The sequence below is a fragment of the Colius striatus genome, chromosome 5 (genome assembly GCF_028858725.1).
Source record: "Colius striatus isolate bColStr4 chromosome 5, bColStr4.1.hap1, whole genome shotgun sequence".
Classification (NCBI taxonomy): Eukaryota; Metazoa; Chordata; class Aves; order Coliiformes; family Coliidae; genus Colius; species Colius striatus.
Genome location: NC_084763.1, coordinates 8,552,440 through 8,564,962, shown reverse-complemented (window position 1 = coordinate 8,564,962; position 12,523 = coordinate 8,552,440). Strand labels below are relative to the sequence as shown.

The window sequence follows — 12,523 nt, the reverse complement described above, 5'->3', positions numbered from 1 at the left end:
TATAAGAACATGTCCAGGTGGGTCTTGAAGACCTCCAAGGAAGGAGCCTCCACAACCCCTCTGGGCAGCCTGTGCCAGGGCTCCCTCACCTGAACAGTGACCTCAATCTTCTCCAAACTAAACAGCCCCGGTTCCCTCAGCCTTTCCTCATATGAAAGATGCCCCAGTCCCCTGATCATCTTTGTGGCCCTGCACTGGCCTCTCTCCAGCAGTTCCCTGTCCCTCTTGAGCTGAGGATCCCAGAACTGGACACAGGACTCCAGATGAGGCCTCACCAGGGCAGAGAAAATACCCACCAACTGAGTATGTCCAGATCTTAAAAGTGCCTATGCCTTGGCCAGACTAATCTAGAGCTTGCTCCCATCCACACCAAGAAAAAAAACCAAAACAAGCAACCTCTCTCCCCCTATTTATGACACTGCTTCTTAAAAGAACCACTAAGTTCTTCAGCCAAAGGCAACATCTCAGCTTGAATACACATCTAATTCTAGAATAAATGCTAGTGTACTCAAAATTTACTCAAAAAAAGCTGGGAGCTGCTATGTGTGTAAATGTGTGTGTGTGTGTGTGTGTGTATACATATATATATATATAGAGATAGATAGATAGATGTGCCCTGGCCAGCCTGAAATCAATGTACTTGCCCCACTATGCAACCACTGCTAAATATTTGATGTTTGGAGAGTTTAGGGGAGGATTTTCACTTGCTTCAGAAGGAGACCAGGAAAGTAGGTCAGCAGCCTTAGCTGGCTCTTGAGCACGCTCACAGACTGACAGCTTTTTTTCATCCTGATGGCAAGGTCGAATCGTTGGCTTCAGGGCTGCAGGAAACTTTGCAAAGTGTCTTTCAGAGCTGATGTTTGTATTTGCATGTGTGATTTTGTTTACCTCATTTATTTAACACGATGTAATCAAGAACAGCAAATTATATTAAGATGTTTCTTTTCGTGAAAGCAAATAAATTACCTGAAGTTAGTCATTTAACTTATTAAAGCAATTTCCTACTCAGCAGGTAGTTTGTTCCAAATCTTAATGACTTGTTAAATATTAAGTAGTTGAGGCAAAAGCCAAAAAAGAGACTTGGACATCCTGAAACTGTGCTAAACAATATTGAACGTGAGAGTGGAGCCCACCTCTCTGAGATAAAGTTTTGAACAGAAAGACTTCTTTTCCCATCCTCACTTCTTTACCTCCTCTTCTGTATGATCTGCATGAGACCCAGGATGAGCATCCTGAACTGGGTCACACAGGATAAAAGAAGTTTGTGACTTTTGGTTAGATTGGGCTGCAAAAGGAGATATTTTTACAATAACCTCTGGTGCCTCAGCAGCTTTGTGCTTCCAAGGACAGCTGGGAACCCATGGGGAGAAGTGTTAGAGATGTGCACTTCCAGGTATTGCCAGGGTGCTTCTGTCCCTTTGTGGCTCTGGTTCTAGCTGTCTGCATGCTGGGATTTCAGATATAGTCCCCAGGCAACATTTTTCAAGAAGGATCAGCATGGAACTACTTATCTATGTGGACATAAAATGCAGATCAGGGTTTCTAATTATTATGTACTGTTTTGGGAATGCAAAGACTTCTGCTGTTGGGGAGGGGTCACAGGAGCTCCTGCCTTGTGAAAGGAGGTTGAGGGATGGGGATGATCCACCCTGGAGGGTTGATGAGGATGGGGGCCAGTCTCTTCTCAGCAGTGCACAGTGAGAGGTGGGGAGGTGCGTGCCTTAAATTGAAACATGGGAGGTTCAGGCTGTTTTCCTACTTTCCCATCACTAACTACTTGGATATGTTGCCCACCTCAGCTCCTCACCCCACGTTGATTCTCTTCTCAAAAGAAAGAGCGAGTGTGTTTCTCCTTGTGACAGAGCTGGGCTGATGCCTCAAGCTGGACCCACGAACGTCTCGTGAGGGAAGAGGAACTGAGAGGGACCCAGGCACAGGAATCCAGCCCCATGAGGACACTATCCACTCATGCTCATGGTAATGAAGAAAATGTTCTGCTTCTTTTATCCCTCTTTTTTTAAATGTCAGTTGCAGGAAAAAAAGTGATTTAGGTAACGTGCTTAGCTAATGTCACTTAAGATCACAGGATGAGTCAAAAGTAGCAGTAGGATGCAGGTGCTTAAGGAAGCATAGGAAAGAAATCAGCCCTTCCTGGAAGGGGTGCTTCTACTTTTGCAAACAGTGAGTAAAGAGAAGGTGGCTGTGTTATTCAGGCAGAAAAACTGAGTCACAAAAGTTCTCCCGAGGCTCTGCTCACCCCAGAGGAAGTAATATCAGGTAGTGATGTAATACACTGCAATTCATAAAGAACACCTTCACCACTGCAGAGATCATCCCACCTGCAGCCTGGATGACCAGCTATATAAGCAACGACCGAAAATAAAGCCAAATGTCATGAACCAAGATAGGTTTGGGATTTGTTTTTTAGTTCCTCAGCCTGAGAAGCTGCAGAGGAGAAGCAGGAGGCGTTTTTAGCAGAGGCTCATCTGCTGTCCCTGTCACCCAAGTGCAAATGGTCAGTGTGCTCACACTGGATTGTGCATGCCAAAGGCAGTGGGGAGTTTGTGGTCTCCAGGCTGGTGGTGGGGTCTTATCTCCTGAGGTCCATGGTTACCCAAACTAAAGAAAATAGAAGATGGCATTAAGGGCTCTCCCTTGGCCCTAGCTCTGCCAGGAAGGTCACCTAGCCTGGCTGGCTATGCTGTCCTTCTCCCAGTACACAGCTAAAACATGAGGAAGTATATTAGCAGCCCAGCACTTGACTAAAGGCTTTGTGAGAAAGACAGGGAAAAAAAACCAAACCAACTTACTTTGTCTCAGTGGGAAATCCATGTAGAAAACATCAAAGTGGGCAAATTTCTCAGATCTCGCTATTTCTTTCAGGACATTGGAAAGTTGCAAAGCTCTCTGCAAAAATCAAGTGATGTAAGGATGATTCATTGCTACTTATGCAGCTTTTGGCACCTGTGAGCACTCAGGAACTGCAAAGATAGTGTTGCACTTAGGGCTTGTGGAAAGGAGGGGAAATGGGTTTGATTGTTCATCATCACAGAATCTCAAGGGCTGGAAGGGACCTCGAGAGATCATCCAGTCCAACCCCCTGCCAGAGCAGGACCACCTAGAGTAGGTCACATGGGAACTCATCCAGGTGGGTTTGGAATGTCCCCAGAGTAGATTCCAGTCTGGGTAGCCCCTTCCAGTGCTCCCTCACCCTCATAACAGAGCCTTGCAGGGGCAGCAGCAGCCTTTGGGCTCATGGTGCAATCACAGGCTGCTGTTTGAAGGCCTTTTGATGAGTGCCAGCCCAGCCATTTCTATTCCTCTTAAAGAAAACTGAAACTTTTTGTACAGGAAAAATGTTCTCCTTTCCCATTATCCTTCCTGCTACTGTGTGTGTTGGGGATGCTAACACTTACCTAAGCAGACCAAACCTTGCTCTTACTTTTGTCAATTACCTCTGCTGAGCATCCACCTAACTGATCTATCCAGTGTGGTTTCCACAGCCCTAACAGAGATCAGGATCTCCTAAATATTTAAACTGTGCAGTTTGGATAATAACATAGACAATTAGCTTCAGACAGAGACTCAGAAAGAAGATTAATTCCTACCCTGCAGACACATGAATTGTTCATGGACAGAAGCTATGTGCACGGTGTGTTTTGTGTTGTTGGTGCAAATATATTAGCTGCTAAAGTTTAGGAATGTGCCCAATTGCCTTCTCTGAAGTCAAGAGGGCCAGGACACAAACCAAAACACATAAGTAAGCCTTGGTGAGTTTAAGGCTGTATTTTTTCCTTTAGTGAATGCAAACATTAACACAGCTGTGCACAGATAGGATGTCTTTGGTGCTAGTTGGTTACTGGCTCTTTTACATGGCTGCAGGGGGCTGCTGAGATTAAAAATCAGCTTGTACCATAAGGGAATAAGTGGCTGATATTATGTGACATTCGCTTCTGCAGCCAGATTTTTAGGGTGAGCTTTAAAGCATCTCTGTTCTGTCTGTTCCAGTTCCTGCCTGGTGCCTGGGTGCTCTGTGGTCACACCATCTGGTGATTAAGTCCACAGAAATGTGTCTGAGGAAGATTAGCACAAATCCCAAATGAAGACAGGGTAAGGCTCTTACTCTTGTGCCCTGCTCCTGCTGCCAGTGGAATCTATGCAGTTGGCATTTCATTCTCACAGCTACTTGATTCACAAGCCTTTTCTTTCTTATCAGATGCTTTTTCTCCTGAAAGAACACTGAACCCAAACGGTTTTGTCTCAGAAGATTGCGTTCCTTGGGCATAAATTTGGGCAGCAGAGGGCTTGGAAAGCGAATACATTTACAAATCCCTTAACCATGCTGCCTTCCAGAACCTGAGAGCTGTTTGAAACAACAGGTATGGATGTTTCCTCATCTTCTCCCCACCTTTGGAAAGATAAAGAGTGCTGATGCCTTGTTTTTGAGATCCCAGGGCTTCTGTTCTCAGGCACAGGGGTAAGCTGCAAGTGCCTATGTGCAAGAAGGTTGTCCTGTTGCAGCCTCGTCGAGACTTACCTCTGAGGTCAGGTTCCTCAGGGTCTCGTTGGGGGTCAGCCAGCCACTGCAGGGGCTCACCTGGGCAGGGATGGGGAGAGGGGCTTCAGCAGCAGGCTGAGAAGGGAGGGGAAGGGGGCTCTTAGGGTGCAGCCAGAGACCTTACCTGGAGGCAGTCGAGGAAAGAATAAATTTGCCTGTACGTGACATCCCTGTTCAGCTGGCCTGCAAAGCACAGAGAGGGGAAACTTCATCTGCCTGATGGACAAGTGTGACCTCATTTTGCAGGTCCATGTGTTCCTGTGCCTGAGACTCCTTGGTGGGGACAGGTACCCTGGGAGCCCCAACACCCCCAGGTTACCCTCCCCACCAGGGCTGGGATGCAACAGCGGTGGCACAAATGTATCCTTCCCTCTAAGACACCCCTGTCCCCACAGGGTGCAGAGTCCCTTTCATAGAATTGTTTTGGTTGGAAAAGACCTTTAAGATCATCAAGTCCAACCACTCACCACACACCCATGTCCCTCAGCACCTCAGCTACATGGCTTCACAATATCTCCAGGGATGGGGACTCCCCCACCTGCCTGGGCAGCCTGGGACAGGGGCTGACAACCCTCTTGGGGAACGAGTTCTTCCTAGTGTCCAACCTAAACCTGCCCAGGTGCAGCTTGAGGCCATTTCCTCATATCCAGTCACTTGTTACTTGCGAGAAGAGAACAAGTCCCAGCTCACCTCTAATCTCTCTGCGCAGGGAGGGTGTGCAGTCTCCTTCTCTGGAGGTTTCCAAACCTACCTGAACACGTTCCTGATCTAGGTGGACCTGCTTTAGCAGGGGAAGTTGGATTGGATGATCTCTAGAGGTTCCTTCCAACCCCCACCGTTCTGGGATTCTGTGATCCCTCTCCAGCCTGCCACGGATGATTCGCCTTGCACATGGGGTTAGTCACCATGGCCTGTGCCAGTCTCCCAGGTGAGTGACTGATACTTTATCCATTAATGTGTCTTTCACCCTCCAAACAATTGCAGGGGTTGCAAAGCTGAAGGGAAGATGAGAGGCGACTGTATTTACTCCCAGCTTTACGTTTACCTCAGAGAGGTTGAGCCTTAAAAGGGAGGAACGATTTTGCTGTCAGGGAGGGAAGTGCATGTGCTCGTGTGGGGGAGCAGATTCAAGCACTGAGTCAAACACCCAGCTGACATTCCCTGAAATTCACCATGCTATGCAATAGCTTGGCTTGCTGAGAAAATGACCCATTTTCTTGTCCTTTTTGCTTTGTTGGTAGTCACAACCAAGATGGGAATTAAATGGCCACTCAGCTCTCTGCATTTATGGCACACTGATCATCCCCCCGGGCTTCATTACTTTTTGCAGTGACTAAATATGCAAATTTTGTTGGGTTGGGGTTTTTTTTGGAAACTGCATTCAAACCCCACCTGGATGAGTTCCTGTGTGACCTACTCTAGCTGGTCCTGCTCTGGCAGGGGGGTTGGACTAGACGATCTTTCAAGGTTCCTTCCAACCCTTAAGATTCTGTGATTCTGATCTCTCCCAAGTGAAATGGGGTCCCTGAATTGCCTTACAGCAGCTCCCTCATTTAGATGTGACTCCTGCCTCTCTCAGTGCTGTCCATCACCTGGCAGCAGTATGAGCTGGCTGGGGAGCAAAAGATGGGGAGCTCAAAGATCTAATATCACTCCTGGATATTGGGGACATCCCAGACCCATGTAGGCTGAAAGCATCGGGCCCTGGGATGAGCTGTCAGGGGAACAAGGATTGGGCAGAAAGCCAGACAAATGTCTGGTTGTGCCTGAGTGGCAGCCAAGTGGGGAAACCTGCTCACAACTCATCAGAGGATCTGCCAGAAGTCATCTCTGGCTGCAAAATGTGGTTCTTAGGGTTAATTGGGTCCCTCTGATGCAAACCAGCCCCTCTGAACAGTTTCCAACTGGTCCTAGAGCTAATCACTCCCGATTTGACTTGTGCCAAAGAAATACTGTGTTGTCCTGGATAATTAGAATTCCAGTAGAGGAACTGTCCCTGTGATCAATATGCACTCAAGGAAAGAAGGGTGTTTATATGCCTAAAAAATAATCATCACAGACTCCCTCTGCCCTGATGGGGACAGGATTTTTGTTTGAGTTTGGGGGTGTTTTTCTGCTTTCATTGGGAGTAGCACAGTGCTTAGCAGACAAAAACATGTACAAGGTATCAGGAGCAGAAATGGAGACCTCAGACAAGTACTTTTGAGGGGTAAGATAACCCCCAGCAGGTAACTCAGAAGCTGTGAGGCCACTGGCAATGATTGGGGACCTTTGGGGAAACCACAGCACAGAGTCTGCTGCAGGCTCAGGTACCCAGTGGTTGCCAAAGCCATCTGAAGATAAAATGTACCATTTAGCTTCTCTCTCTCTTTGCTTGAGAGCTAAGATGACAACAACTTTCCACTTTCTCAGATGCAAAAGAGATTCCTTAACCCAAATGCAAACAAGAACGTGCTCCTGGTCTACAAACTGGCAGCAGAATGGCCACTGTGATTCCTTGTGCACAAATCTTGCCTGGAGAACAAGGCACTTTAGCTGTTTGCACAAAAAAAAGCTTCCTCTGCTGTCTGTACAAAGCAATTCACATTCTTTATCCGCTGCTGGGTGGCATCAACTTGTAGAGAAAGGGTTCTGCAGCCAGCTTCCAAGCTTCCCCATCTCCCCCATCCCCAGGGAAACATTTCCACGCTGACCCCAGAGGCACAGCTGTCAGACTAACCAAGGATGGATGTCACACATCGTTGCAGAGGACTGCAGCCTGCTGTGATGCTGTTCCTCCTCACTGCTTGGCACAGGGTGAAGCCAAGGAGCAAATGCCCCATTATTGGTCAGACATCCGATCTCATGCAAGCTCTGGAATGACAGGCTCCCAGATCTGCCCTAAAACACCTTAGGGAATGCCCCAAAACTGCCTCTACATGATGTGAGGTTTCAGTCATCACCCTGTGGGTAGTGAGGAGATGGCAGGAACCCAGTGCTGGCCAAAAACTCATTTCTCTAGTATCTAATCAGTCTTTTGCAACCCCTTGACATACTTAATCATCTGTCCTGGTCCACATTCAGTTTTATCAAGACATCTACCAGTCTGTGAATGGAGGTGTTCACCAAACGTCCAGCTCCACTTGTAACAACAACCAGATGAAGTACAGGCAGGCCAGCTGCAATTTTGGGCCAAGGCTGAGGCAAAGCAACTTGTTTCCTCATCCACAGAATGTGTTGAGCCTGGTTTGGAGGTGAGTGTGTCTGACTGGCGAGGGAATCAGGAAGAATAGGGATCTTCCTTCTAGCTGGCCTGTCCTTCACTGGGGATGGTAAGCTGGCACTCCTTCTGCTACACAGCTGATCTCTGCCTCATACAACAGGACCAGAGAAGGGATTGTTGCCTTGTACTTGGTGCTAGTGAGGCTGCGCCTTGACTACTGTGTTCAGTTCTGGGCTCCTCACTACAAGAAGGACATTGAGGTGCTGGAGAGTGTCCAGAGATGGGCAACAGAGCTGGTGAAGGTTCTGGAGAACAAGTCTGAAGGGGAGTAGCTGAGGGAGTTGAGAGTGTTTAGTCTGGAGGAGGCTGAAGGGAGACATGAGCATTCTCTACAACTACCTGAAAGAAGGTTGTAGTGAGGTGGGGGTCAGTCTCTTCTCTCTGGTAATTAATGATGAGACATGAGGAAATGGGCTCAAGCTGCACCAGGAGAGGTTTAGGTTGGACATTAGGAAGAGCTTTTTCACTGGGAGGGTTGTTAAGCATTGGAATGGGCTGCCCAGGGAGGTGATGGAGTCACCATCCCTGGAGATATTCAAAAGACAGGTAGCTGAGGTGCTGAGGGGCATGATTTAGTGTAGTGATGAGCTTGGCAGTGTGAGATGAGTGTTGGACTCAATGATTTTGAAGGTCTTTTTCAACCATAATGATTCCATGTAATTTCTCAGATCTCTTCCACTCTATCATATTTGCTTGAAATTGCCAACAGATTTGTAAATTATTGAGGGAGAGAAGGTGACACAAGAAGGCAAACAAACAAGAGGAACCCCACAACATCTCACACTTACCTAGAGGATGGTATCTGTCGTGCAGGTTGTCCCAGAGGAAGCGGCCATCTACCAAGCCCGTTAAAATCACGTGGCTGCCGTTGGGAAGGCGGGTGTCCAGGTACTGCAGAGCTTGCACCACGTTGGAGTGCATTTCCTTGGGTGTAGTCATGTGGGCCAGTGTGTCATGGTTCCTGCAGAAGAGGAAGATGCCAACAGGACATTGTGTCAGGTAATATTGTGCCTCTAGAAAGCATCTGAAACTGGAATTTTCTTCTTTGCTGTTCTTCCATGTTAAGTGAGCTAAGCAAGACCTTATAAAGATGATGCTATGTGGTTTAGTCTCACTGTTATCCTTATAAAGATGATGCTATGTGGTTTAGTCTCACTGTTATCCTTATAAAGATGATGCTATGTGATTTAGTCTCATTGTTATCACCAGAATCAGAAGGAGATTGTAATGAGGTAAAGGTTGGTCTCTTCTCCCAGGTAACAAATGATAGGACAAGAGGAAATGGCCTCTGTTGTGCCAGGAGAGGTTTAGATTGGAGATCAAGAGTCTTTCACCAAGAGTGTTGTTACACTGGCACAGGATGCCCAGGGAGGTGATGTGGTCACCACCTGGAGATAAATATCCCTGGAGATATTTACAAGCTGTATAGCTGAGGTGCTGAGGGACTTGATTTAGTGCTGGGCTTGGCAGGTGAGCTGAGTGGTTGGTCTTGATGATCTTAAAGGTCTTTTCCATCCAAACCAATTCTGTAATTCTATAAGTGATGCAAAGGCACTCACTCATCACCCTCCATGGGCAGACTGATGCCCAGCCAGTTCCTGAGCAAAAGATGGATAAGTTCCCCCTCCAGATCCCTTCTTCTCCCTTTTTGTTGCTGAGCATGACAGTACATGATCAGTCCAGGTTCTTCCCAACCTCTTGTGCACCCCTAATCTATTCATGGGGGGGTGGGCAGAGTGACAAACTCCCATTTTGCAAACACTGCTCAGCAGCAGCTGAAAAAGCGTGTTATTGGCATTGCTTTGGTCGAAAAGACCTAACACAAGGCACTACAGGAGCTGCTATAAAGAAAATTAACCCTGTCCTAGCCAGGACCAGCACCACCTCCATGAGGAAAAAATAAAAGCTTTAGCTCTCATGCTGGTTTTATTCCATAGCTTGCAAATTAGTCTGTTAATTACAGTGCAGAGAGGTGAATCAGAGCCATGACGCAGACTATGACCACACTGATTTCCTGTGGTGTTTGAAAAATCCACATAAAACTACTGCAGTAACCCTGGCACCTTGCTCTTATAGCTGCTGCACAGCATCTTAAGCCTCTTGATGTAAACCCAAGAACTTCCCTAACTGTTGTCCTTAAAAGCCCACGCTGCTTTTGATGGCTGCAAAGCCACTGCCCTTGCTGTACTCATCAAACTCCAGCCTGACATTCCACTGCTCTAATGTCTACCTCAGTTTCAGCAGGAAAAGAGATCCATTTGCTCTGAGGGGATGGAGGGTGCTGCTGCAAAGCTCCGTGGTTTGGCTCTGAACAGGGGGAAATGGTGCTGCTGTCGCTCCACCCTAAGGCTTCAGGGTGTGGGATGCCCTGCAGATGGGTGAAAGGAGAGTTTCTTTTCCTGTGGGTTGCTGTGTGTAGCTTACATGCAACACTGTCTTTGTGCCAGGTATAGAAATAGCTAAGGTAGCTTTGTTTCTCACATGCTATGTGCCCCTTGCTACAGCTCTGCAGGAGGAAGGAAGAGTAGCGAGGGGTCTGGCAAATGTAGGAGACTGGAAGAAGGAGGAGAAGGCTGGAGGTGTTTAAGATAAAATAGTCCTCAGGAATGTTCACTAAGGTACAGGAGCTGTGTCAGTGTCCCACATGGACTGAACACCCACGTTTTGTGGCTCACTGGCAGGCCCAGAGTCCTTCAAGCCAGAGTCCCAGGCTCAGGTTTATCCTTCCCCTCTTGCATTGAGCTGTAAATGCCGAGAGGGGGAGGGAGAAAAAGAAAATCCTGAAGTTGAAACAAATTTCAACTCATAAAAGAAAAACAAACAAACAAAACCACTCCAGGCTGCCTAGAGAATGCTGCTCTAGTTATATTATTGAAACAACCACTTTATTACAGAAGCAGCATTCTCCTGCTCTCCTCCTCACAGCAATTGCCATGCTCTCGAGGCACACGTGGGCTATGAGCAAGTGGGTGAATGTTGCCCTGAGGAGGATGTCCCAGCCTGGCAACAGGGAATTCATGGGTCTCTGGCATGGGGGACACCCACAGCAATGTGGGGCTCTGTTCCTGCAACATCTCTGGGAGACAGCAGGGCCAGCTCTGGGGAAAACCCTCCCATTCCTCAGAGATGTCCTGTTTCCCTCCCAGTGGGATGGAAAAAAGGATGCCACAAACCCCAGGCAGCTCTGGGGTGTCCTGGGATTCCTTGGGGCATGTGGAGCAGAGTATGTCCTTTTATGAATGGGGAAGGACAATAAAGACATGCACTTGTAACATAAGCTCTTAAAAGAACAGCAAGTGCACCAGAGCTGGGATGTGGAGCACACCAACGTGTGCAGCTGTGCATGGACCAGGTGGACCACGCACCTTGGGAAGCAGGCTCTCAGGACAGCGTTGGTCCTGCCTTGGTTGTTCATTTCAGCTGAGCCAAGGCTTTCAGAGAGAAAGCCTCAACACCCACTGAGGAGCTGATCTCTCTGCTCAAGCAGACAGACAGGGGATGTCCTTCCAAGTAGTGCGTAAGGTTGCACTAACATCCATCCTGATTGTTTTAACAGTTCCCATGTTTTCTCTTCATAGGCTTGCAGGGCCTATCAGCTTAGCAGCCCAGGAGGCTCCATCCAGGTCCTTTCCCTGAGAAAGGCCTTTAATCTCCTTCACGGCTTCCCAGAGGTAAGAGAAGGGCAAATTTGATGCTTGCACTGTCGAGTGAGCTGCTGGGGAAGCAGGTAGGATTTCTTGCCAGTAAACACCATAGAAGCAGGAGCTTTCAAAAGCATTGTTGTTCTGTCTGGAGGCATTAGCAATGTTTGTGCTCAGGCTGGGGGGATTTGCTGAGTCCTGCGTGGGAGAAATACATTTGCTAGCAAGGGTTTGGGATTCTTCAGTGGGTTGCATTTTGCACACAAAATAATAACTAGATGAGTTCCCTGGGCCCAGGAATTTATCTTAATGCAGTATGTGCTGCTGAAGCAACTGAGGCTTTCTGCTTAGGGAGGGCTGAAAAACAGCGTTAAGATTCAGTATGATCCTTGTGACCGCCACCCAAGCAAGGTACTTTGGAGATAAGACTGTGGGTTTTGCCCTTAAATTACTTCATTTCACCTACAGGTGTTGCAGCACTTGATTGCAAAATACAGCTCTGATGTAAGGCTTCTACTGCAAGTAAACACGTCAGTGTGAGCCCAAATTAATATGATATTCATAACTCCCCTTTCTCTTGTCATTCTCTGCTGAAGTCACGCAGATATTTCAGGGCATTTCTTCACATTTCCTTTCTGTACCAGGCTATGAAATGAAAACAGACCAAGCAGCAACCTATTTTGTAGGCATGTTCATTTTAGGCTCTGCCATAAGGATTTCAAGGTGCCTGAGTGAGTACCAGGGGCTGTTGTGATACCCTCACTCTGTCCCCCTAAGAGGCATTAACAGCCTCTGGGACCACTGAAAGCTGATGTTGGCCATGGTTTGTGCTGTCAGAGCATAGCAAGCAGACCCTAAGGTTAGGATTCTTGCTGCATTGGACCTAGGTGTTTTAGGGAGCACTCTCTGCCCCCCTACAAAACACATTAATATCCTTGGACGTTACTTGTATTGAGTATTGTATGGATATTACAGCTCCTGGATGTCCTACCACCACAGGTATCCTAGCAGTGCACACATCTAATGCAGAGGGGCCAGACAGCCTCATGCAATCTGCAAGGA

The 12,523-nt window shown here is 47.6% G+C and overlaps 1 protein-coding gene across 2 annotated transcripts in view; it reads right to left on the bottom strand.

The window, feature by feature from the left end:
- The window catches only part of AOAH (acyloxyacyl hydrolase), an 84,662-nt gene that overhangs the window by 9,649 nt on the left and 62,490 nt on the right, over positions 1-12,523 (bottom strand). The window contains exons 17-19 of one of the 2 annotated variants that reach the window (XM_061996578.1): positions 8,609-8,781; positions 4,683-4,741; positions 2,811-2,907 (exon numbers count right to left, since the gene is read on the bottom strand). In XM_061996578.1, the coding sequence (XP_061852562.1) occupies positions 2,811-2,907; positions 4,683-4,741; positions 8,609-8,781 (329 nt within the window). The remainder of the gene's footprint in view (positions 1-2,810; positions 2,908-4,682; positions 4,742-8,608; positions 8,782-12,523) is intronic. The other variant, XM_061996579.1, reaches the window with a different exon arrangement.